General features: G+C 35.7%; 1 protein-coding gene across 1 annotated transcript; it reads right to left on the bottom strand.

Annotated features, from left to right (window-relative positions):
• Positions 1 to 14,172: 14,172 nt before the first annotated feature.
• LOC105369042 (odorant receptor 13a-like) lies at positions 14,173 to 18,590 on the bottom strand. Its single transcript, XM_011508283.1, has 9 exons — positions 18,397 to 18,590; positions 18,151 to 18,273; positions 17,834 to 17,945; positions 16,841 to 17,105; positions 15,003 to 15,128; positions 14,832 to 14,922; positions 14,544 to 14,680; positions 14,315 to 14,447; positions 14,173 to 14,229 (listed from the first exon to the last, which is right to left on the bottom strand). The coding sequence occupies exons 1-9, from the start codon at positions 18,538 to 18,540 to the stop codon at positions 14,173 to 14,175; spliced, it is 1,188 nt and encodes a 395-aa protein (XP_011506585.1). The 5' UTR covers positions 18,541 to 18,590.
• Positions 18,591 to 24,918: the final 6,328 nt, after the last annotated feature.

The raw sequence follows: 24,918 nt of genomic DNA, 5'->3' as shown, positions 1-24,918 counted from the left end.
TTCGCGTCCGACGTCTTCGGACGCGTAGTGGCAAAGCCGTCACTCGGGGTGCCAGCTCGACCGAATTAGCAAAATTTGAAATTCCAGTTCATCTATTCACGCGATCCACGTTCACTTTCGGTTATTCATTAATGTCAATGATGTAGCAAGCGACTCCTTTATAACAATAATATGGAAGTTTGGAAATTTATGTATTGTATGATATGTATAGTTGCGAATTAGAGTTGATATTTATCGTAGCCACGAAGACCCTTGGAGTCTGAGGCTCTTTCCTCGTCATTGTACTTACTGTATATCCTCCTTCCTTACTTTTCTGCACTTGTATTCTTCTACTCTTCTTCTTCTTCTTCTTCTTTGTTTTTTTTTTTCCCACTATTTACCTCCCAAGGGGATGACAATGTTATTCGAACCTAGGATATTATACGTTAATGTGGAAATGAGGCTACGAGAAAGTTACGCATGGTAATATTGTTTTATGTTTTATGTTTTGCAATGTTAAACGAGCTGGTGTTACGCATGTTAGAAGGACGTTGATTAATTGTCGGGGCAAACCGTTTGGATGGGAGCGAGACTGTAATATAGTGTAATGCGCAATATGGGAGGCGAAAACACCTTCATTTGAAAGTTAATAACGGCGGCTAAACGTGCGTCTTTTGCATGTAATGAGCGAAATGTCTAAATGAGGGGAATGTCCTGGACGTCTTCCTTTAAATACAACGAATATTTCAAAGTACGCGATATCATCGACTGGTTAAGAAACTCGCACGTTAATATTGTCATTCGAAGCTGACGTCGCACGGACGATCTGCGCTAGATACCCCACACGGAGCCAAAGAAAATAAAGTACCGCCATCTCTCGTCCCCGTGGTGTCAATCTATAAGTAGCGAAAAGGACAGTGTAAGAAAGAGGCGTGAAGATGCTGATGGAAGAAACGGGAGGATCCAGACGTAAGAAACGTACGTGTTTATGGACACGTCCAGTATTTATAAAATGGTTGAATGTTAATCGGGAGCCAAATTGTTACGTTCGGTGGTGAAGTGGCGGGTTTGGCGGGGAAAGGGGAGAAGATTCGAGTATGTACCACTCGAGCCTCGATGACTCGAAAGTCAAAGTGCGATGGCTGCACGGCCATGTATTTCGAGAAGAAGGCGCGCGCCGAACGTCACGCATACGCCAATCAAGATCGGCACACAGAATTCAATTAATGTTGCACGGAGAATAGAGTTCGAAGAAGGAATCTCATTGTACCGCTTTGGCATCATATTGCATTAATAAATGTTTACCACAAACACGCGAGGTCCTTTCCTATTTTAGTTAGATGTTAATAAGGTGGATGTCAACAAATTGTTCAGCAAATCCTCGTAAGCTGTCATGTGTGACATAGTGGTGCACGACCAACCAAGTCTTATGTGGTATGTTTATAGTCTTAATAATTGTTCCAGTTGGTCTGCCCTTTATAAGCTAAGCTTGTCATGTACCAGGAAACGCGGATACAATTTAATTCCTTCCAGGTGATTAAAAAAGCAGCGAAAGCTTCGTCATTATTTGATACCCATACGAGTATGTTACCTGCCACTCTCGTATCACCAAGTGGTCGGTAATTCGATAACCAATAATCGTACGATCATTCGACGTTCGTCAGATTCATCTGGATTCGAGACATGTTTGGTTGTCCTTGCTCGTACGCTGACACGGTTAACCGAATACGACGACGAATACGACGAATTTGACGGATACGACCGCTCCCGTCATGACGATGGGCAAACGGTTAGGCGTTCGCTGGTGAAGATAATTTGCTTAATGTTGAACCGATGGAGTCTCGCGACGTCGATTACGCCGTTTCACCTCGGATTTGTATTACTGCGGCAGTAACTTTGAATTTTGTCTCGAACCCTATTCTTCATCTCTGTTTTTATTATATTTTCATTGTAAATAGCCAAGAAAAATTATTTTAGTCGTGGATATTGGCGATCAATTGTTATATATTAATGTGTTTGTGAGCATATAGCGAATTTTGGTATGTACGAGCGAGAAATAATGTATGATCGTGTAATACACATACGCGTTGTTAATGTTCTTAGTGCATAATTTCTGAGTGATGATAGAGAGAGAGAGAGAGAGAGAGAGAGAGAGAGAGTTGAGATAGTATTTTGTGAGAGAGAAGAGAGAGAGAGAGAGAGAGAGAGAGAGAGAGAGAGAGAGAGAGAGAGACGGGGGTGGGGATGATGAAGCGAAGAGTTGTGATAGCTGTACCATACCGTAATAGTATTATTCCAGCTTCTCTTTGGAGACGCTGCGAAATTTGTATATAAAACTAAAATAAATAATATCATCGTAAAGTCGTGTAGATTTAAAAAATAAATTACTCTGCGTATAGCACCAGGAGAAAATAAATGGATTTTCAACAATTAAATTGGCATGTTTTTTTATCTTACACTCCCACTTTATTATTAAAAGAAATTAGTTCTAGCGTATACAGGAAAAATATGAGTAGTAAAATTAGTAGATTATCAAAGTTAAAACAACGATTATGTTTATCGATAAGTTTTTAAAGATTTTTCATATTATTAAGTGTACCGAAGCGTTTTATTTAACTGCAAAAATAATAATTTAATTGAATTTCGATCGAGCTACATGCTTTATTATTATTAGCTAATATAAAAGTCACATAAATATCCTTTAAAGTAATACCAAATATTTATATGCACGTGAAGGACTTCGATAATGGTAGGATAATCAACTATGCAGAACATTTTGTCATCAATTGTCGCTTTATAGGAAGTGGATAATGTTGATAATGTAGCCCTGCCATACTGCATAGAATATAATTATGTCATTTATATTTAGAAGTATATGTGACTTTTAATGATAATGTAATTTGTAATTTTTACCCATGAAGAATTAATAAACAAATTTATAATTACATCGATATCATTTACTCAAAACTTTACATCATATATAGTAACACTCAAACATTCGTGATAATACAAATTTATAAATAGAAAATATTATTCATAATTTAAAATTAAATCCTATTATACATTATTAATTATTATACATAATCAATAATTATAAATTAATAATTATTTATAATTTTTATTATAATTTATAATAAATAATTAATAATTATAAATTAAGAAATTAACCATCAATCACTACCATAAATTTTGTGTAACCATGGCGAAGGCGAATTTTATTAAACTTGCAATAATTTTAATATAAATATTTCAATTATATTCTTTCATGCATATAATAAGGATAATAATTTTTTTCAATGATAAAAGAACTATCTTAGATTAGACGAAGAGAGACTGATGATGTTTGCAATGGTCTCCTCATTTGAAATTTCACGAATATTTATAATTTTCACTTATAATTGTAACATAAACTTCAATAATTTAACAGAATTCAAGTAAATTGCAAATTTCATTTTTCCAATGTAAATAACGATAGATGTGAAAATATCGTGGGCAATTGTAAATTGTTATTGTTGTATCTAACGAATTTGTCACAAAATGTTTACAATACAATTTTCATAAATAAAGACATAAGAATTTTTTCACTCGTGACGTTTTTCAATCATCGGAAGATGATGGGAATTAATTTTGTCAATCGTTTAAGCCCATTCAGTTAGAAGAAAAAAGGAAACTAATAATCGAACGATACTCGAATTACAAAAGAGAAATAAAAATTATTGATGAAAAAAGCTGAAAATTGTCATATCAGCCACAAGTGTCTTTGCTCTTGCGCTTTTGAAAAATTACATTCGCACACGACCGCGAAATAATAACCATCAGTTTTCATTTTTTATCCATTTTTAACAGCGGCTCGGAAATTCCATTTACAATGCATATTTATTACTATAACGAGCAACTCTTTAAAGGTTCCTATAATTCCCAAGTGAAAAGCCATAAGGGACCAAGTCGAGGCCTCATTAACTTCATTCATCTTAGTTAAGGACCAACTAATCTTTCAGCCGGAGGTTATTGCAAACAATTTAGCCAAGGTACGAAAATACCTTTTTATTTTAAGTTTCTCGATTACGGTGAAACCATTATGCGGTCGTTACATCATCAGGGACTTGGAGCGGTAGCTTACTCGAGGAGAATCGACGCCGCTCAGGGCAAAAAGTGCCTGGCGATGTAACGAACCTAAGACAACGACAATCGACGGCAGTACACGAGCGCAAAATAAGCACTAGGATTAATAGGAAGGCGTCCGGGTCGCGATGAAGGGGTTGAGCCGTGGCGGTGGTGCGGGGCCGTCGATGGGGCGGGGCCGTCGATGGGATGGGATGGGAGGGGGGGGGGGGGGGGGGGGGGGGGGGGGGGGGGGGGGGGGGGGGGGGGGGGTGGATGGGTTCAGGGAGCGTTGTAGGAAAACAATAAAGAGAACGAAAGTAAGTACAAACGGAAGAACGAAATGGACCGTGACAAATCTCTTTAATTACTAAGAAGTCGCGGGCATGTGGGCCGTCTCTCCTTATTCATCCAACCTCTCGTACGAGCATCGCATCTTTAAGGGCCCAACTGCCGTGTAATTCTGTTATACCTATCTGAAATTAAATAAATTCATTTCACACCTTGTCAGCGCGCAATTATTTTCAGATGCGGCCATTTTAAAAGCGCCGCTCCCAGCATGACTAACCTCGGCCTTCCTTATGTCCCGGTTGGCATCCCGAGCGCGGGGGCCCCCGAGGTGCCGAAATACGGCCTTCGCCAGGAGCAGCAGCGGCTGTGAAATAGACGGACCCGTTCATCGCCTGCGAGCGAAATTGAACGATCGGCCCCCGCCAGCCCCGCCACCGCCGTCGCTGCTGCCACCGACACCCCTCGTCGGCCCTCCCGGATATTGCCGACCGCGGCGGTACACCTACCGCAGATCAAACGGACCGTCCATGCGCTCCATTTTTGGGCGGAGGCCGCGTTTATTCGCCGACGGGTCATTAGCGACGTATCTCAGCCCAGCCACGGTATCTCGACCGCGACCACGGATCCGATTTTTCCAAACCCGCGTACTCGAGCGATCCCGCGCCTCGCCCCGCGACACTCGTCATCGGACGGCTGCCGCCACCACTCTTGGCTATTTTGTCGGCGAGGCCGAATTACCGGTCCGCGTTTGACGTGGCTCATTTACATTAATTTAACAAGTCGTGCGCCCCTTACATTTCAATCGAAAAGTATTTTTAATCTTCGGAAGAAATTTCTCAGCGGAAGTGCCGGTGATGCACATTCCCAAACATTTCGAGAATTCGGATCGATTAAACTCGCTTTAGTCAAATGGACCAGATGTTGTTCGAACGAATACTTCAGGTATTCGGTTATTATTTAAGATTTTCTGTAAGCTTTAAACAAAACAAAAACAAAAAAAAAAAAAATTATTAAGAAACAGCAAATACATCGAAGACAGAGACGTAGAAGAGAACAGTTTTTAATTTTTTCTATTATTTATTACACCAAAGACGTGCACTTTACATTTTCTTGCTATTATTGTATAACATAAATTGTTAAAAAAAAAAAGAAAAAAAAAAGAAAAAATAACACTCCAGATATTTGTACGGAATGAATAAGCATTAATATTTAACGTAATATATCTTCATTTATATGTTTATTAGAATTCTGATAAAAAATTAACGTGAAAAATGTGTAAACTTGTAATTATAGAAACATTATGTCCAAATATCTTAAGAATGTTTATTATGAAATTCTAATGATTCAATAAATATTGGAAGACTCGAACAGTTTGATTGCCCGTTCAAACTTTTCTCATATTTCTTAAAATAATTTATTATATTATGGAGAGACAAATCAATTGGAGCTCACTATATCATTATATATTATACTAACACATCGATGTATTTTTTAAAAAAATGTTCGCGTGCTTCATTTGTTTTATGCATAAATAACCTATAAAATACTGATAACTAAATCCAGGTCCAAATTTAACTCGAACGTCACTTTAAATTTCAATTAAACTGGATTTCTAGCTTAATTAAGCGTTGCGTACAAATAGAAGAAATGGTGCGATTTAGTAGGCTGATTCAATTTTCATAAAATTATGGCTTTCGTTTGCAAAATTATCAAAGGATTCTATTGCGTAGAGAGCCATAGATTTTTAATATTTCGACGTGCTTTATGTTAATTGTTAAGTATGGGAAACCGAAGGAAGCAAAACTTTTGTATAAGCAATTGTCTAATGTAATTACCAAACAAACACAAACACAAACACAAACACACAAACACAAACACAAACACAAACACAAACACGAACACACGCACACCCACACACACACAGAGAGAGAGAGAGAGAGAGAGAGAGAGAGAGAGAGAGAGAGAGACAGGAACACACACATATATATGTGTGTAAGCGTGTGTGCGATATTAAAATATTATTCCAACTTTTAGTGACGTTTCACGTAATTGTGTGCTTAATAAGCATAATACACAAATTTTCTAATATACAAGTTTTCAAAAGACTTTTGGTATTTCTAAAAGTTGATATAATTACACGAGGAAGAAAAAATAAATGTCGTTTTAAAAGCAAAATTCTACAAAAGCCGAGCAAAACGTGGAAGCAGTGTTTTAAAGATTAATATTTAATGTTCCGGAAACTTTGTAAATGTATGGCCTTTAGACTGATACAACGTAACGACTATAAAGTCTATATTTGTTGGAATACTCCGAAAAGTGCCGTTAAAAAGTATACTTTATAGCGATAAGGCGAAAAAGAAAGAGATGAAAGTGTACATAAGTTTTCGCATCATCAAGTCGACAGTTTCCTCGCAACGATTATGCAAAGCTTGTAGGTGGAATCTGGGATTCCAGCGCACACCCATGCGCGCGCGCGCGCGCGAGAGAGAGAGAGAGGGGGTGGAGATATTTTTATCCGGATGGCGATTTTTTCTTCGTCGGCGACGCATGTAGGAAGCATAACGCGAGCAGGAGCGATCGGCGAAAATAAGAAGGCGGCGAGGATATGAGAAGATGTGGAAGTGAAAAAAGAGAGCGCACGACTGCAGAGAGCGAGGCTGAGAGGATGGGAGGGAGTGAGATGGAGACAATGAAGTCGACGTTAATCTCGGGGGCCAAGGTTCACGCTCGGCTTCTTTCTCCTCATAATTTTCTGAGCGACGTCTTTCGACACGAGAGCCGACGGACATCCGATTTCCATGCTCCGCTACTGCTGATGTGTGTGCCCAGTTGTGCCTGCGTTGTTGAAAGCTACGAAGCGAGAGAAAAAAGATGGAAATAAATCCCCGTGTGCGGAGTCGCACACGTCGTATCCTGCTATCGCTCTCTCTCTCTCCCTCCCTCTTTTTCACTCTCTCTCTCTCCCTCTAACTCTCTCTCTTTCTCTCTAACTCTCTTTCTCTCTCTCTCTCTCTCTCTCTCTCTATCTCTCTCTCTCTCTCTCTCTCTCTCTCTCTCTCTCTCTCTCTCTCTCTACTCGTCTCTGCTCTCGTCCTCCATCTCGCCACCTTTCTCTGGTTGCTTCGAAGACTGTCTTCTTCTCTACGGAAATCAATTTAGATAATAACATACGCGCTGCTGAAAAAGGTTTACTGTATCTCGCCAAGAATGCGTTTCTCGAGATTATGCCTCGCCTTTTATATTCGTCGTTGTTTCTTTTTTCTTTCTCTCCCTCTCGAACTACGGACTCGTGAACAACCGATACGCCTATCTCGTAATTAAATTACAAATTTCCAATCTGCGTTGAGAAGAAATGTGTTTTGCAGATGGAATGGAGAGGCGCGCGAAGTTGGCTTTGTTATCGCTGTTATTTAAATATTTAGATGGCTTATTGGCCTTTAAATTCTCACTTTGCGTTCTCAGCCAACCCCATTCATTTCCACTGCGACATCTTCCAAAACTGATACTCCACGCCTACGATCTTTAATGTCTTTTCGATCGATTGCCCTCAAATACCATATTCTCATTTTGAGTAGACTTTGTATTCCAATTGCGCTATTATAATAAATCAAACTAGGCATTCGTCCAACTCGCCCGAGCATCTTCAATTTGCACTTATAATTCAAATCATCTGCATTACTGCTGATGCGGTGTTAATAATATCCTCGTATCATTGATAAATCAAGCGCTTACCTTACCAAAACTCTTGCTAATATTACTCGTAGAATCGAGTAATTTTTCTCTTGAAACAGAGTTGCTTTTGGACTGGTTCGTTCCGAATTTAACGTTTTGAATCGAGTAAAAGACAATTGATAATTATCGTAATCCAAATAAAATTTTCTGCTATGACGTTAAAAAGTTAAAGTCCCGTTAATGAAATATTAAATTAACGCACGTTTTAACAAAAGGAAATCATTACAGTACATAAATGTCATAATAAATACCATTATGAACGTTTATTTAAATATCAAATTTTGTTTTTCTTTTATGATCTTTAGCGCTTATACTCGTGAAATATTACGTTTTATCGTAGTAAGCCAGTAAATGGCTTTTCTTCTTTTTTTTTTATGCCTAAGAGCTCTTTTCTTATTTCATAAGATTAGAAATTACTGTCTGCGACGAGCATTATTGATATATTATTATAAATAAAACGCTTTTATCATTTGGTGAATGAGCATTTTCATGGTTGGATCGAAGAAACATTGACTGCGGACGATCATTCGATGAAACATTGAATATTCACATCCCATCACAAAGGGGCGAATGTACCATTTAGGTTACAATTTTGCGCTGCAGCCATTATACGATTAGGGATCAAAGCCTAATGGAAGCGAGCTGGCCTTATAAAAAACATTTTGACTCCTAAACGGTGTAAAGCATTTTAATAAAGAAAGATGACGTTAATTTATCGACCTAATCGTCGTCTTTTGACTCATGCTATCGAGGCTGAGGCGCTAAAAACAAAAGCCGTCCGTTCGGCAACGTCTCAATACCTCCAATAATCCTTAAACGACTAAATCGGTGAACACGTTCTTATAACTTCGAGAGCATGTACATATATTTTATAATGTTACAATCTACCCCCGTGGGGCGCGTCTACGCGCGTCTAGGCTGAGTCATTTGGCTTTATCTAAAAATTGACCGTCCCGAGCTTTCAGGAAGACCGAGAATTAAGGGCAATAGATCAGTGATCCTCGGAAGGAATCCGCGTTTTAAAACAAAAGGACCGCGTGCTGTTCTCGATGCTTCACTACTCGCTCGAATAATACATGCCCGTACATGCCGGCATGGTTCAAAGCATTGGCGAAGAATTGCGTCGGGTGCACATCAGACGCGCGGCCGGGCTCGCTGATGGGCAAGGGCGACGGATGACTGTGGCGAAGAGGGGCGTAATGGGGTAGGGGGAAGGAGGAGACGTTGAGGGGTTTGGGGGAGGGCTGCTCGTGGTAGCCGAAGCGTGATTCGATTCGCGAAGCCCCGTACATGCGCACATACATGTATGGATAGTCGCGGACGAGTACCTCATCTTTTACAACTTCTTGTTTCGCGCAGTTTCTCAAGCTCCAGAAGAGAGAAGGGCCGACAGCCGCGAAAGACACAGAGAGAGAGAGAGAGAGAGAGAGAGAGAGAGAGAGAGAAATAGAGATGGTGGGGAGAGGGAAGCGACAGCGCGAGGGTGGGAGGGGGAGCGACGACGAGATTGTCTGCGCACGAGAGAAACCGAGTGGCCGGGCGAGTGAGGAAGAGTATAAAAAAAAAGCCGACAGCGACGACGAGAGCGAACGTAAGAGAGAATATCGTTTCGCGAGAGGGTTGAGAGGGGCGTTGGAAGGGGAGTAGGATAGAGCGTGTGTGATGTTGTGATGGGTGGAGCGAGGTGAGAGAAACAGAGAGGCGGCTTCCGAGCTTGTAATTATGTTGATACGAATGATCTGCGGCTCGCCGCAGTGAGAGTGTAAGAGAGTATAAGAGAGAGGGAGAGAGAGAGAGAGAGAGAGAGAGAGAGAGAGAGAGAAAGAGAGAGAGACGGATAGAGAGATGATAGAATGAGATAGAGGGATAGAGAGGGAAGGAAGAGAGCAGTGCCTCCAGCGGTGCTCACCGGTCCCGGCGCGTGAGAGCTCTTTCGGGCCCTTTCACGGCGAGGTGCGCGCGCGCTTTCGCTCGGTCCTTTAGCGAGACCGTGGCGAAACCAGTTTAAGTGGTTAAGCGTAGATGTAATTGATTTCCATTTTACGAGGGACCCTCTCTCTCTCTCTCTCTCTCTCTCTCTCTCTCTCTCTCTCAATCTCTCTTTCTCTCGCCACTCTCACGTTTACCCGCTCGACACGAGCTGCAGCAGCGGCGGCAACGGCGGCGACGGCGACGACGGCAGCGACGGCGGCGCTCAAGATGCACTACTACCTGTCTCATCACGCCTCCTTGCGCGGGTCCCGACGCGCGCTCTTCAAGGGAAACGCGCCAGACGCAAATTAATGCGCGTTAACTCACGCCGGGGCCCGGCGATTATGCCGCCACACAATCCCCCGACGACTCGTTCACTGACGCCGATGACAAAGGGGAAGATGAGATCCGGCGTACCTCCGCGGAACAAACTGCCGAGGGATGTAGCGCGGAACATCGCGAAATCCCCTTCCTTCTACGGGTTCTTGGGATCGTCTTGCCGATGATTCCGCGATACCATTTGCGTCGTCACGTCTAACGTCCACTCGGTTATTTCTCTATTCAATTACGACAATTGTCTTTAAGTCCTTATTTATGCACCGTTATCACATGCGTGTAGCAAGCAACACAAACATTATCGATTAATCCTTAAATGCTTTAGTTTGGCACATTGCTCGGTGGAGGTCTATGGTATTGTATTATTTTAATATTTACTAATATAGTGACACTGTTTTATCTTCTTTCACTTAATATAATAAATACATAAGGCAATCTTAAATTTTTTTTTTTTTTTTTTTTTTTTTTTTTTTTTTATTAACAGGATTGCATTTCCATCAGAAGGCTAAATCATCTCTAAGACTAAATCAGCCTCTTTTTTTGGCTAGAAATGACATATTTTTCGATAGGTTCTTTATTCTTTTTCTTTAATTTCTTTTTTCGTTATTTATTTATTTGTATCATTATTATTTTACTATTCGTCTGAAGGTAGGTGAAATGTTCTTTATTATTTTGCTGCAAGTTATTTGTAATGCGCTTTAATATTTAAACCGCAAACTCGTTCCTTTTCATAGAAATCTTAGCATCTTTATCGTTTCTCTCTCTCTCTCTCTCTCTCTCTCTCTCTATTTTTGTTTTTGGTCTTTTGTTTGCTTTCTTTTCTTTTTACCAAACTATTCCACAAACTATGCATGATAAAATATGCGAGGTGTGCAAAACAGTGTCAAACTATCTATAAAAATTCGGTATTTTCAAATGATTTTATTGGCGCCTTGCAAGAACGTCATTGAAAAACTGTCTCCCGTATTATGAAAGAAAAAAAAAAATTACGTATAATCAAGAATAAAAACCGGCCTTATTAAATGCGTAAAAACGCGCACGCGCGCGTATATGCATTTATAGGTCACGCGTTCCCTCCCAATCACTCGTGAAATCACTCGGATACGAGCGAGATAAAAAATCGTTCTCATTTCGTATTGCAGTAGGCGTAGCGTTTCTTCACAAGACTAAAAAATCGCAGGCGAGACTACGATGGCATTGATGGCAATAAATGCATGAGCGGAGGATTTAATTTGCGCGCCTTTCCATCAATTAGCGGAATACGCGTATCCGAGGCGATTCTCCAAATTCTCCCAAACTTACCGATTTCTTAAGCCTCTCCTTTAGCGAGCCTTGAGCTCTCAAAATACGCCCGCTCGACCGTTAGCCGTTTGATTCCCGACTGAGTCGAGCACACCCCCACACGTGTGCTCGCCTGCTCGAACAAGAGCTAAATAACGACAGATTTCCGAGCGATTTCTCACGCACGCGCTATGGCGGGCGATCGAGGATATTCGCTAAGCTGGAAGCGCAATAGCCTTTCCTGCCTTGGATTCCTCATACGATCCGCTACACTTTCTAGGCCCGCGCAAACCTTTTCTCATACGGAGCTCCTTGGCCGAGGCATCTAAAATCGATGTACGTAAAGTAGTGCGAGAAGGACGTATATAATTTGAAAATGAGAGGATTAGGCTTTCGATTAAATACGATTAATTACTTGACGATTGATACTTAAATTATATTATCGACGTGTCAATAAATACAGGAAAATGATTATTATTTATTTTTCAATGTTCTCAAGAGTCCCATGCGTTATGATGTTGATGTAAGTCAATATTTTTACGTAAAATTACGGAATAACACGTTAATATTAACGTAAAATATATAATATCGCTTATAGTGAGTCTATATATATATATATATATATATATATATTTTTTTTTTTTTTTGGTATTTAAGTTTTCCTTCAAATGTTAATAATAATTTAATGTTTAAAACTTTGTATATTATATATTAAATGTATGATGCTTTATCTAAAGAAATCAGCAACGCAATTTCACAATTTTAAAATTAGTAAATATTATTATATTGTAGAATACGATATCCCAGAAAAGAAAGCCATACAATTTGTCCAATATCCATAAAAATGTACGCTTCAAAATTAATTTATATATGCATTGAAAGTTTTATGGTTCGATGGAATTTCCCTTGAATATTTATAAATTAAACTGAAAAAAAAGAGAAGCAATTCAACGCTTCCAAAATTCCATAATCGATTCATATAATTAGCAAATTACTTGAAAAATCAATTATAACTTTTATCAATTATTGCTTTTATAATTTTAGCTATGTAATATTCAATACTCGATGTAATACATAATATTTATATTATAATTAAAAATATTATAAATTCAAATTAAAAAAAAAAAATTTAAGATTTTTTTTTTTTTTATGTAGGCTTAGTCAATTTGATATTTATTGCATTGATATTTTTTTATATCATTCGTTCAAATAACCGTACGGTAGATATTCGAATTAAATAATGGATATTTATTGAAAAAACTTAGAAAATTCAATCAAAACGTGTAATAAATTTTAGATCGCTATTACTGCAGGAATAATAGATTAGTTTTAGCTGTAAATTAGATTTTCATAAGTAATATAAATTTAAACTATTATTGGCATTCTTTTTCTTTTTCTTTTTCTTTCTTACATACACGTTGGCAACTTTTACCCTACAGCTGTTTTAATTTATTATTAATCCGTACGTTTAGCTTTACTTATAATATTGACATTAATCTATTAAGAAGAAGGATAGGCAGGCTTTTTTAAATAGATAAATGTGAATATAATTTTTGTATGAGAATTTTTCGTGCCCTTTATTAAGCCAAAGATGTTCGTTCGAATTAAGTCGTAGATCTGTAAATAAAATTAATAGAATTATCCTTTCAAATGAAACGATGGAGCAACTAATTGAACGTTATAACTTATAATTATAATGACGGATGGTCGATGGATAAGAATAAAATATTTTATATTCAAGGCGCAATCGGTTTCTCCTCTACACGATGCTTTGATAAAAGAGCCTTGATATAAATCAAATTATGTATTTAATATTTTATGTTCATATGCATTCTACAAACCTGTTTTAAAAACATATCACACGTATGTTAACATTGTATTGCTTAATTGATGTAATATATAACATGCCAAAGCATTAGTGAGTGGATATTGGGATAATGTACATTAGAAAATTGAAGAATTCTTGAGCTAGAATTCTCCTAATAATGCATACATTTAAATTATTTCCCTGCAAACTGTCATTTGTTACCTTCGTTTCGTCATCATTTCAAATTATCATGCGCTGTCTGCCTCCTTTTTAACGATGAACGTATTATTTCAATTGAAATTCATATCATTTAATTTTAATCGGATGAAATTTAGAGTAATTTCTCAGTTTACTCGTAATATATCATTGAAACTGTGCGTGCAAGTGTTATTCTGGAATTTTAACACATTCTATATGCATATATAATCGATGCTGGTGAAAAGAATTATTTGTATAACACATTTTATTTAAAAATTCTATCATCGTCTATTGCAATTGTCATATATAAATAATTAATGGCCATATGGTTTCATATTAATTAGTCGCTGGGCATTTTAAATGAAAGTATTCGGAAAAACAGAAAAATTTTTAGTTTATTTATTGGTTTAATATACATAAAGAGTATGATAGAAGATCATCGTGCGATCCACAAGTTAGGCATATGGTTGATTTTATTATTTTTTTTGGATGCTAACAAATATAGTGAAAAATGATATGCCTTTCTTCATCAGCTAAAACGATAAAGATATAATTAAATTGTCAGCTCATTTGTAAAAACATTGAATATGCAATAGCAACATTTGAACGTTATCGTACTGCTGAATATGTTTCCAAACATAGAATGAATACTTTCCCACCCGTTAGATAGCATGGCTGCTGACTTCTAGCCATCATAATTTGTATCAATATTTTACATTTTAGTGAGAAATTATACCACCTACAGGCGTAACTAAACAAATATATTGCAGAAATTAATTATTATAGATCTAATGGCGCGTTAAGGCGTACACAATAATTTCAATAAATTTCAAATTATTTTTATTACCAAAGTCTAAATACGAGGAGGCTGTAATTTATAATCGTTTGACCTGGTAAGAACATAAAGTATTTGTGGACACTTATAACTGTTACAAACAATCCATATCTGACCAGATCTATTGGGGATGATAATTTCATAAAAACCTGTGCAATTTATACGTTTAAATTAATGTATTTATTTTTTTTTATTTTTTATATATATAATTCATGATTATAAATAATATAATACGACGTGTAGTGTAATCGGTATAATTTGAAGAAAAAAAAAAAACAAAAAATTAATTATTTTCATTACTACAAAAAGTCCACCTCCTGTGGCGGCTGTATTTGCAATAACCGTGATAAACAAATTTATAGTAAATGCCTTTTCAATGCATTGAATATTCCTATTGGTAAATATATATTATTGTATAAAATTATAAAATTAAATTATTAATTCTTCAAGGAATTTAAATATTTGCCTTACTCTATGATTGATTGATGCAGATCAATTGATTTGATAATACGATGGTATACTTTATAATCAAAGTTTATGGAATGCTTAGACGTTTCGATATCGTAACACATGTCCGCAAGCCTTTGTAGCCGTAAACTGTTATAATAAATTTATTTATATAGTTATTTAACAATATTATTATTAGCATTCATAGGAATATTCTCGAATATTAGTATGTCGAAGTAATTAATATTGCCTTTCGGCATGTGACTCTTCTATCCACATGCTGAGAAAAAAACCAAGTGAATTATTATTATTGCCCTTTATAATAGTATAAAGAAGATTTGTGAATTAGAAATGAATGCGTATGTGAGATTGTTGGAATTTGAACATAATATGAAAATTTCTACGTTAATCGATATTATCAATTTATTTTTACCTCAATATAATACTTTATTATACTAATAATGGCTTAATGAAATATTTTCTAAAGAATCGGCAAGAATGTTTTATAACTGCACCTTGAATATCCAAGATGAAGATTCAAAGATCACAAATTTCTGACACAAAGGAACAATCCTTTGTATAGGATTTTATTTGTGAGGATAGTAAAAATTATATTGCTGGAAAAGGGAGGAGAAAAGGAATGTTTGAATCGCTGGTATTAGGATACCTGCTATTCTAATACATTCGCAACTCTATATAATGGATGATCCTTTAAATATTTTGAATTTGAAATTCTTTTATACTAAATGACATGTGGCCTTACTGTTTTCCGAAAAATGACTCAATATTATCCAGTATATTTTAGTATAATCGTAAATGTTACTATTGCATTTATAAATATTATTTCAAAAAGCAAATTAAATAAGCCATCGACGAAAGTACTAAAATTTTATATGCGCAGAATAAAAATTTATACACATTACCTGGGCATTAAAAAATTATTATAAATATGAATTGTCTTTCTCTGATCTCAGCTGATAATAATTAGTAGGGTCTATTAACATGTAAATCGGCAATTTAAGAAATATAAATACATTCAAATAGTTTAATAATATCGAAGATTTCGTAATAAATTTCGCTTTAAAAGTAAATTTTATATAAACATATGTAGATGTTTTTGTTAATATTTCATTTCAATACTTAGCACTAACGCACAAAACTTATCACCGTCGATTTTTTATGTACAATAGATAATGTATAAATGATAATTTTAATTATTTTCTTTTATACAAAGAATTTTCCATTCCCTCTTTTGAATATATATCTTTTTTCTAATAAGCTTTTAAGGAAAAGCTATTTTGAAGTTTTCACTTTCTTATTATTACACGTTAAATTTTATGAATTTTAATAAATTCAAATTAAGTTAAAATTTTATTCTAATTATAAGTTGTAATTTGTTGAGAAAGCATATCAGTAAGATCAGAAGCATTAAACATACTCAAGTGCGATTATTAAAATTAATTTATCTTACGATACGATAAGACTTTGTTATCTATTCTCCAATGGTAAGGTAACTAAGCAACTGCATTGTTAGTAATATAATATGAGTCAATTTATTAAAATAACATATTACCGTTTTATATTCTTGCATTATTTATATTTTTTAGTTAATTACTTATACGGGTAACAACTACTTTACTTAAATAGAAAATTAATACTTTTTTTTTTTTTAACTATTTCATACATCTTTGTATATTTCTTTTAACGAGCTTATTAATAATTTACGTAATGAATAGCATTTTTTAACTTGAAATTGACTGTGAACGATAGCTTTAATTAACGTTTTATTTTTACTAAGATCATTCGGTTCTATCAAACATTCAAGCTGTGTGTAATGGAATGAAAATTTGTTTTATACTTACATTACTATTTCAAATAAGCTGAATGTATGATATATACACATTATGTATGCTGTGTCATGAGCAATGCACACTACGACGCTAAACATAGACGTTACACATATTTTAATCATCAATAGAGCATAATATTTTTGTGGATCAATATAATATTGGACATAAATAGGAAGCTGTAAGGGCCTAGTAGTATTTTCCAACGGCGAAATATAATTTAACAACGGATAAATTAATGGCATAATAACGAAACTACCACCGACGCTGAAACAAAAAACTTTGATCCTTTGATATAATTGATATTTAAACATTTTAACTTCAATCTAATTATATATATATATATATATATATATATATATGTAAAAGATTCAAAAGATAAACAAATTAAATAGTTAAGACATTTGTTGTGAAAATAAATATAATTTAATAATGGATACCCTTTAATTTTATTAATAAAAATTGTTTATTTATAATGTACGATTACTATTATTGCAAAGTCTTTCCATTAGGCCTATGTTCAATGAATTTATTTCTATCAAATAGTCTAAGTAGAACACTGTAACGTTTCTTTTTATATATATTGGTATTTTGCAAAATATGATTATTGAAATTACGTAATCATTATTATATATAATTAAAATGTAAATTTTTTGTTGTTGTATATTTGCTTTAATATTATAAACGTATATTTTTCTTCTTTTAAATAGTATTCTAATATCAATTAAACTTTTGTATGAATACAATTACAGACTATCCCGATAATAAATTTTATAAATTATTTTATAATATTTGCCCAAAATAAAGACATTGTTCTTTTAGAAATGTATTGTTCTTATCCAAGACTTGGCAATAAAGTCAATAATATTGGCTAACAAAATTAAAATCTTGCTGATATTAATAGTGTCGTATATAATTATCTTTTCAAAAGGTAATCAATTATAAAATAATTTATTCTACAGCATTTATAATATTTATTATGATTAAATATGGAAATTTTCAGTTTACCTGCATATGTAATCGATAGAAGTCGGCCAACATTAGCAAATTTCTTCAGGATATGTAACTCCTCATTGTCAGTTGTCATCGTCCAATGTTTTCGAATTAATTTATAAATTTTCTTAAGCTAAAAATAGTTTTGAAGAATAGAAAAAAAAAAAAAAAAAAAAAAAAAAAAAAAAAACGAGCATTATTAACACTACAATACATGAGACTGGATTGAGGTAGGAGAAAATAAGTGTTAAGTAATTTTTTAAGAAAGAGGGAAGGTGAATTTTTCACGTTTATCTATAATACGAACAACATGAGATGAATATAAAAATTACCTTATTACTATTTATTATGCACATAGTATATTTCATGAGGACAATCAGAATATAAAGTTCACCAAATACATTTTCAATAACAATGTCAATGTGCGACTCGACTTCTTCAATGAGCTTTAAAACCTGTACGAACATATTAATATATTTTTTTCTTCATAAAATAATTGCAGGAAAATTTGGTATTACGTAATGGCTTAGCACTCGTACTTCACAATTCTAAAAAAAAAAAAAAGTTCAAATACTCACTACGGGAACTGCTAACGAATACATAGCCATATATATCATAATACGCTTAAATTTATCATTAGAATTGCTAGAATAAGGCCAGACGCCAATAAAGTTTTGCAGAAATTTCGTCAATTTCCAGTAAGCACTGTTGAAGTCATTCATGTTTGCGAAAACTCGATAACAACCAGAGTCAAATCCAACTCGAAATTCAACACTCGACTCCACTGCACTAACTGCGAATAGAAACGCAAATGAAATGAAATGAAAGAGGAAAGCCGCTTTCAACGCTAGATTTGCCCTCGGACTGTGCAATATCGACGATATTCAATTCTATATTGAAATTGTAAACGTAAACTTTTATTATGCATGAATCTTCGAACATTGACTATAGGCTCTGAGCTAAAGAAATTCCGGAGCATACGATAATTTAAATTTTTAATACGCCTGTCCTACCTTCATATTATTCATTTGTTATTTCAGCACAAGTGTTTTACATCTTTAGCTATGTCGTCAATAAGTCATAGCATTGAAATAATACTGTGTTGAATTATTCAAAAGAACAAAATTACAACAACAACAACAACAACAACAACAACAACAAAAATTGTAATTAACAATTACATTAATTAATTAATTCATTAATTGATTTTCACCTCATTATTAATCTACGATATTTTCTCGCACTTTGCTAATAAATAAGGTTTATTTCAAAATCTCTACGAGTACAATGTCATTATTTGGCTGTGAAATAGGATATAAATTTAATTACAATTACTTACCGTCAATAATTTGTTGCTAATTGGCTCTGCGATTGATTTAACGAACCAACCACACATTCCCGCTAATTTGTATATTTTACGGCGCACTTCAAGCTCCAGATCTGTTATTTATAAAATTCTAGTCGCTGACGGATTCCCTCAAACCAAATCTGCACATTATTAACTTTTCCCTTTAAAATTATTATTAATTAATTCAATCGGGTTACAAAAAAAAAAAAAAAAAAAAAAAAAAAAAAAAAAAATAATCTCCAATATTAATTTCGAAAATTTCTTACATCTCGCAATAACGCCCTATCGCATTAATGAAGACATCCTTCGTATAAAAAATCAATCCTTATTCGTCTTATGAATACTTATGAGTACTTACTTACTGTTATCATCATTATGGCTTTACATTTATAACTTCTTCTTTTTTTTTCTTTTTCTTCGTCCACTGACACGGTTCTAATCGAGGCGTGTATACTTTATTTAACGTACCCAGTGACGGCAAAAAAGGAACAAAGTCCCGATGGAACGAATTTATTTGAAATGTGCGATGAGTAATTTTCTTGAGAATGGGCGCAACGTAGAAACCGTGGGCGCGCGATGCCAACGATATTAAAAAATTTGAATGCTTAAGCGTATCCCAAGTAAATATGTGCATATTAAGTAAACGTAATCTGCATGCCACGGAGTTGAAAGTAGTAAGAGAAAAAAGCGCAGAGCTTACTCAAAATCCGAAAATGCTGGCTCGTCTGTTTTTATTGCAAAAGCAAAACTGCGAGGGAAGCAATAAAAATTAGCACCTGCGGAGGGTCATAAATATGAAAGGATGCGCAGAAGGCCACCGTGCGCCATAATCAAATTATGCACGCCCGCGACGCCCAGCACCATCTCTCTCTCTCTCTCTCTCTCTCTCTCTCTCTCTCTCTCTCTCTCTCTATATATATATATATATATATATATCTATCTCACGCACACGCACTCACTCATGCACTCTCGCTTCCCCCTCCCATCTCAACGCCGCGCGCACCACATCGACCATGTACTTATACACGCGCGTTATGTACGGTTGTACGGCAGTGCGCTACGCGCGGAATAAATACGTAAGGTAGCCCCGCCAAGGATTATTATTATAAGGATATTCCGGGCTAATGAGTGAATATGTAACGAGGAGAGACGAAGCGCGGTCACGCGGTTGCCCAGAAAAAGTCAAGAGCCTTTTAAAGTGCTCGCTTTTCCCGAATGGCCAAGAGACCTACCAAGAAGACGCGTCGCTTTTGTATTTCGCGAATTTTAGGGCACCGATCGAAGGACGAATGGATTTTGTGACGTCACAGCTCATCCCAGTAGCTCACGGTAGCCTAAGGTTTCGAAGGGCTCGATTGCTATGGAAGGCGCGCATTCGTGAAAAATATTTAAGACATTATTTATGTGTCGTCTATAACGATTGACGCGGGACTTTGTTTGTTTTAAAGATGAAAGCTGGCTTATGTTCGAAAAAATTTTTATCTCAAACGTCATTACAATAAAATGTAGTTAATTAATTTTCCTCTCTCCCTCTCCTTTCTCTCCTCCTCGGCCCACTGGAAATGACGGATCTGCTATCATTGCCACTTAAGGCGCCGGTGAGCAACTGTAAATAATAATTCCACAAGGAAAGTAAGACCGCGGATTGACAAGCATGTAAACATCGCTTAACTTTCTCATGGTTTATTACAATTTTATTTGATCTTAAACGAGGATACATTAAAAATATATAGAAGCAAATAGCAGTAAAATTGCAAGATAAAGAGAAGCATAAAGGTATAAAATAATAATTAACGGATCCGAGAGTCTGCGAGTATTTCAATCCAGGCAAACAAGTTTCCGTTAGATAAACTGAAAATTCCGTCGCCGTCTCTTCCGCTCCGTCTTGCGCTCTGCGGTACTCGACTACCCATAAAGCATCCACTTGGCATTCTTTTGAAGGACTGTAAAATCGCCATAGAATTATTCGAATCCCATTAGATTATCCGGTAGTCGTGCATTTATTCGAATAAACATAGTCGGCTATGAGTATCTGGTAGGGGTTTTCTGGAATTACTGGTAGGGACGCAAAGGGGATCGGTCGAGTCGCGTTTGCCATTGCTGAACTTTGGTGATATTGTGTTATGGGGAGGGCTGAGGTGAGAGGCGCGAATGATGCCGAAGATTCTTGCAAGTTTATTGTCAAGGGTGGGGAGTGTCATTGTGATCCGAGCTATATTATATTACCGTGTATGCCTTTCTCATTGTGTACGGAATCGTCGACAGAATCCCGTTTCCAAACGTTTTCAACATTCACATGCATATTATTACTATTGTTATTATCATCATTGTTCTCACTCTCCTTTTCCGTCACGTTCGCCTTCTCGTTCTTGTTCTCGTTCTTGTCGTCGTCGTCGTCGTCGTCGTCGTCGTCGTCGTCGTCGTCGTCGTCGTCGTCGTCGTCGTCGTCGTCGTCGTCGTCGTCGTCGTCGTCGTCGTCGTCGTCGTCGTCGTCGTCGTCGTCGTCGTCGTCGTCGTCGTCGTCGTCGTCGTCGTCGTCGTCGTCGTCGTCGTCGTCGTCGTCGTCGTCGTCGTCGTCGTCGTCGTCGTCGTCGTCGTCGTCGTCGTCGTCGTCGTCGTCGTCGTCGTCGTCGTCGTCGTCGTCGTCGTCGTCGTCGTCGTCGTCGTCGTCGTCGTCGTCGTCGTCGTCGTCGTCGTCGTCGTCGTCGTCGTCGTCGTCGTCGTCGTCGTCGTCGTCGTCGTCGTCGTCGTCGTCGTCGTCGTCGTCGTCGTCGTCGTCGTCGTCGTCGTCGTCGTCGTCGTCGTCGTCGTCGTCGTCGTCGTCGTCGTCGTCGTCGTCGTCGTCGTCGTCGTCGTCGTCGTCGTCGTCGTCGTCGTCGTCGTCGTCGTCGTCGTCGTCGTCGTCGTCGTCGTCGTCGTCGTCGTCGTCGTCGTCGTCGTCGGTGTCGTCGTTGTTGCTATTTACAACGAAAAAGTTTATTAATTAACGTAAATTTTCAACTGCATTAAGCTAATAATAAATCATTTTGAGAGCAGTATATTTTTGTATATAAATGCGCATAGAAATCACTTTGATAATTGCAATGTTTTATTCATATTTGATTATTTCGGATAATAATAATGTGTAATAAATTTTTATAGCAATTCTCATTTTAATCTTATTAATGGCCTTTAATTTACAATTTAGATATAGTTTTCATTTTTATATTTATAATTGTAAATAAATTGTGTATTAATTTTTATGCTAATTCATATTAAAATCATACCATTTATTCAAAATAATTTTCTTACGGCATATCCATTATGATAATAATAATTATTTTCATCGTTTAATTATAATATGTTATAACGCACTATCTATTATTATTAACAGTTATTGTAAAGTTCATCCTAAGTTATGGAGGGGGGGGGGAGTGTTTTATATATTATAAATATGCATGGATATTTATAAAAATTCACCGTTCCCTAATTTTCTTACTTATAATAAAAATTATATCTATTGTTGTTATTATATGCGAATCTTTGCGAGGACAAAGATATATCGCCGAATCATACAAATGATGACAGAAATAGATTTTTCAAATTTGCCTGGATTTCAATATGATAATATAAAAAATTGCAATAGAGGCTGATGGTGATGTTAAAAGGGTTAACTCACATTGCTCTAGAATACAATTATATTTGATATGTAATTTGTTCATTTTTCACAAATGTACTATAAATAAGTAAGAAATGTCGAAATAATTAATTATTAATAGCAAAATTGTAGAATATTTTTACTTATTAAACAAATTTGAATTGTAGTTGTAAAATTTGCATTCATATTGAAAAATATAAATTACTATACTAACTTGCTATTTAGCCTTTAATCTATCATGTTGAATGATACATTTACTATTAAAGAATAATATTTTAATAACAAGTTATTCGTGTATTGGGAAAAAGAATTATTTAAGGAGTTATTCCATCGTTAATGATGGAAAATCAAATTGGGAAATTAAAGGTAATTTCAAGTTATACGTTATTTTTATGTTTAATTTATGATTGATCAGCACATAAAACAAATTTACTATCATTGACTATGTACACTATTAATTTATATAATATTAATTTTCATACTAATATCTAAAAAAATTTGCTTGAAATGATAAAATAACTTTGTATCAAAGCAATGTACAAGGTAACAATTTCAAATGACCTTTTTTTTTCTTTTTTTAAATTTATATATTTCTTATCACTCTACTATTAATAACAATTTCCGTAATTCATATGGTCTAATTGAATAATGTATATACAGAATTTTTGGAAAGCACGAAACGAATAGTTAGATAAACCGTCTCATTAGAAACATAACTATAAGGTAAAATAAATTATGTAGAAATTAATTATAAATAGTGTTTTGCCACCGTCAATATAAATGCATAACGATTTTTCTTTTATTTATATTACTTTTCAATAAATAAAATCAAAATTTCCTATATTATCAAAAATTTCTATTTTAAAGGTAACATCATTAAACGTTTTTATGTATTACGTGACATCGTTCAAAATCAATGAATTTGTACTTGTGCGCATGAATCGAATGATCTTTAAAATTACCTCGAAGTTATAATATTAAACATCAGGTGGAAGAGTTTAAAATAACGAAATATCTATGTTGCATTTTTTATTGTTTTTTTTTTTTGTTTTTTATTTTGTTTTTGTTTTTATATTCTCATATTATGAAAATTCGCTTTTTTATTATTAAAAAGTCATGAATCGCGATATGATTTCAATAAATAAAGTGGATATGAATTAAATAGAAAATTTTATTGCCTTCGAATATAAACATCTTTAATTGGCAATAATATTATTTAGAAAATAGTTCTCAATATATTGTAGGCTTATGCATAGGACAAAATTGACTTAAATATAATTATTTTGCGATACTACGAATATTTCATTCATTTTTTGAAAATAAAAGGAAGAAAGAAAACGTTCAGGTCCGATAGTCATATTTCATGAATTCATGTTCTACAAAACCTTTCTCTCGATTATACGACTAAATAGTTAAAGGAGAAACTGGAGCTTATTCGATGCAATGCCCGGTAATGGAAAGGTACGATAGTACTCTGCAATACATTATCTCACTTCACTCACCATAATAATAATAATCACATTATGCAGATATTTTTATATTTTACGTTGCACTTCACAATGACACTTAAGAAGGAAATGCGCGGGGACCGCAAACTGTCATTTTAAAAAGATTCTCGTTCGTTACATCGACCTAGGCGGGCTTGAAATTTCTTAAGCTCATAAAATAAGCACTTGTCGCTTACAGCCAGATAAAGATTAATCTCTGGCAATTACCTGGCAGGATAAATAAAGGGAAAATCCTTGGCGTTGTCGGTTATTGGGGTCGAAAAAGTCAGGCGAGTTCATTGGCAGTTTCCTAGACAAAGTCGGAGCCACCGAGGGCCGCTCGCCGAACGAATTCGGCTACTCTGGGATCGGCTCCACGATCTCCGATTGCCATTTATCCTTGAGCCCCCGCGCAGGATGAAAGGCTCGGCCCAATAATTCGCAACGTTTCCTGCTCACCTCTTTAGGAGGCGAGCGTGGGCCACCGCAGCAGCCGAGGATACAAGCAAGAGTAACGAGACAAACAGAGAGACGGACAGAGAAACGGACAGACAGACAGACGCATGGACGCACGGACAAACGGACGAGAGAGGGAGAGAGAGAGAGAGAGAGAGAGAGAGAGAGAGAG

This window comes from Ceratosolen solmsi, unplaced genomic scaffold, assembly GCF_000503995.2.
Source record: "Ceratosolen solmsi marchali unplaced genomic scaffold, CerSol_1.0 scaffold1, whole genome shotgun sequence".
Classification (NCBI taxonomy): domain Eukaryota; kingdom Metazoa; phylum Arthropoda; class Insecta; order Hymenoptera; family Agaonidae; genus Ceratosolen; species Ceratosolen solmsi.
This window is presented reverse-complemented; position numbering and strand designations above follow the sequence as displayed.

Coding starts and splice junctions, on each gene's coding strand:
- LOC105369042 (XM_011508283.1), bottom strand. CDS start 18,540: ATGAATGACTTCAACAGTGCTTACTGGAAATTGACGAAATTTCTGCAA. Junction 15,129..16,840: donor AGCTTATTTGAAATAGTAAT/GTAAGTATAAAA, acceptor TTATTATAACAG/TTTACGGCTACAAAGGCTTG. Junction 14,230..14,314: donor GTTTGGAAACATATTCAGCA/GTACGATAACGT, acceptor TTATCGTTTTAG/CTGATGAAGAAAGGCATATC.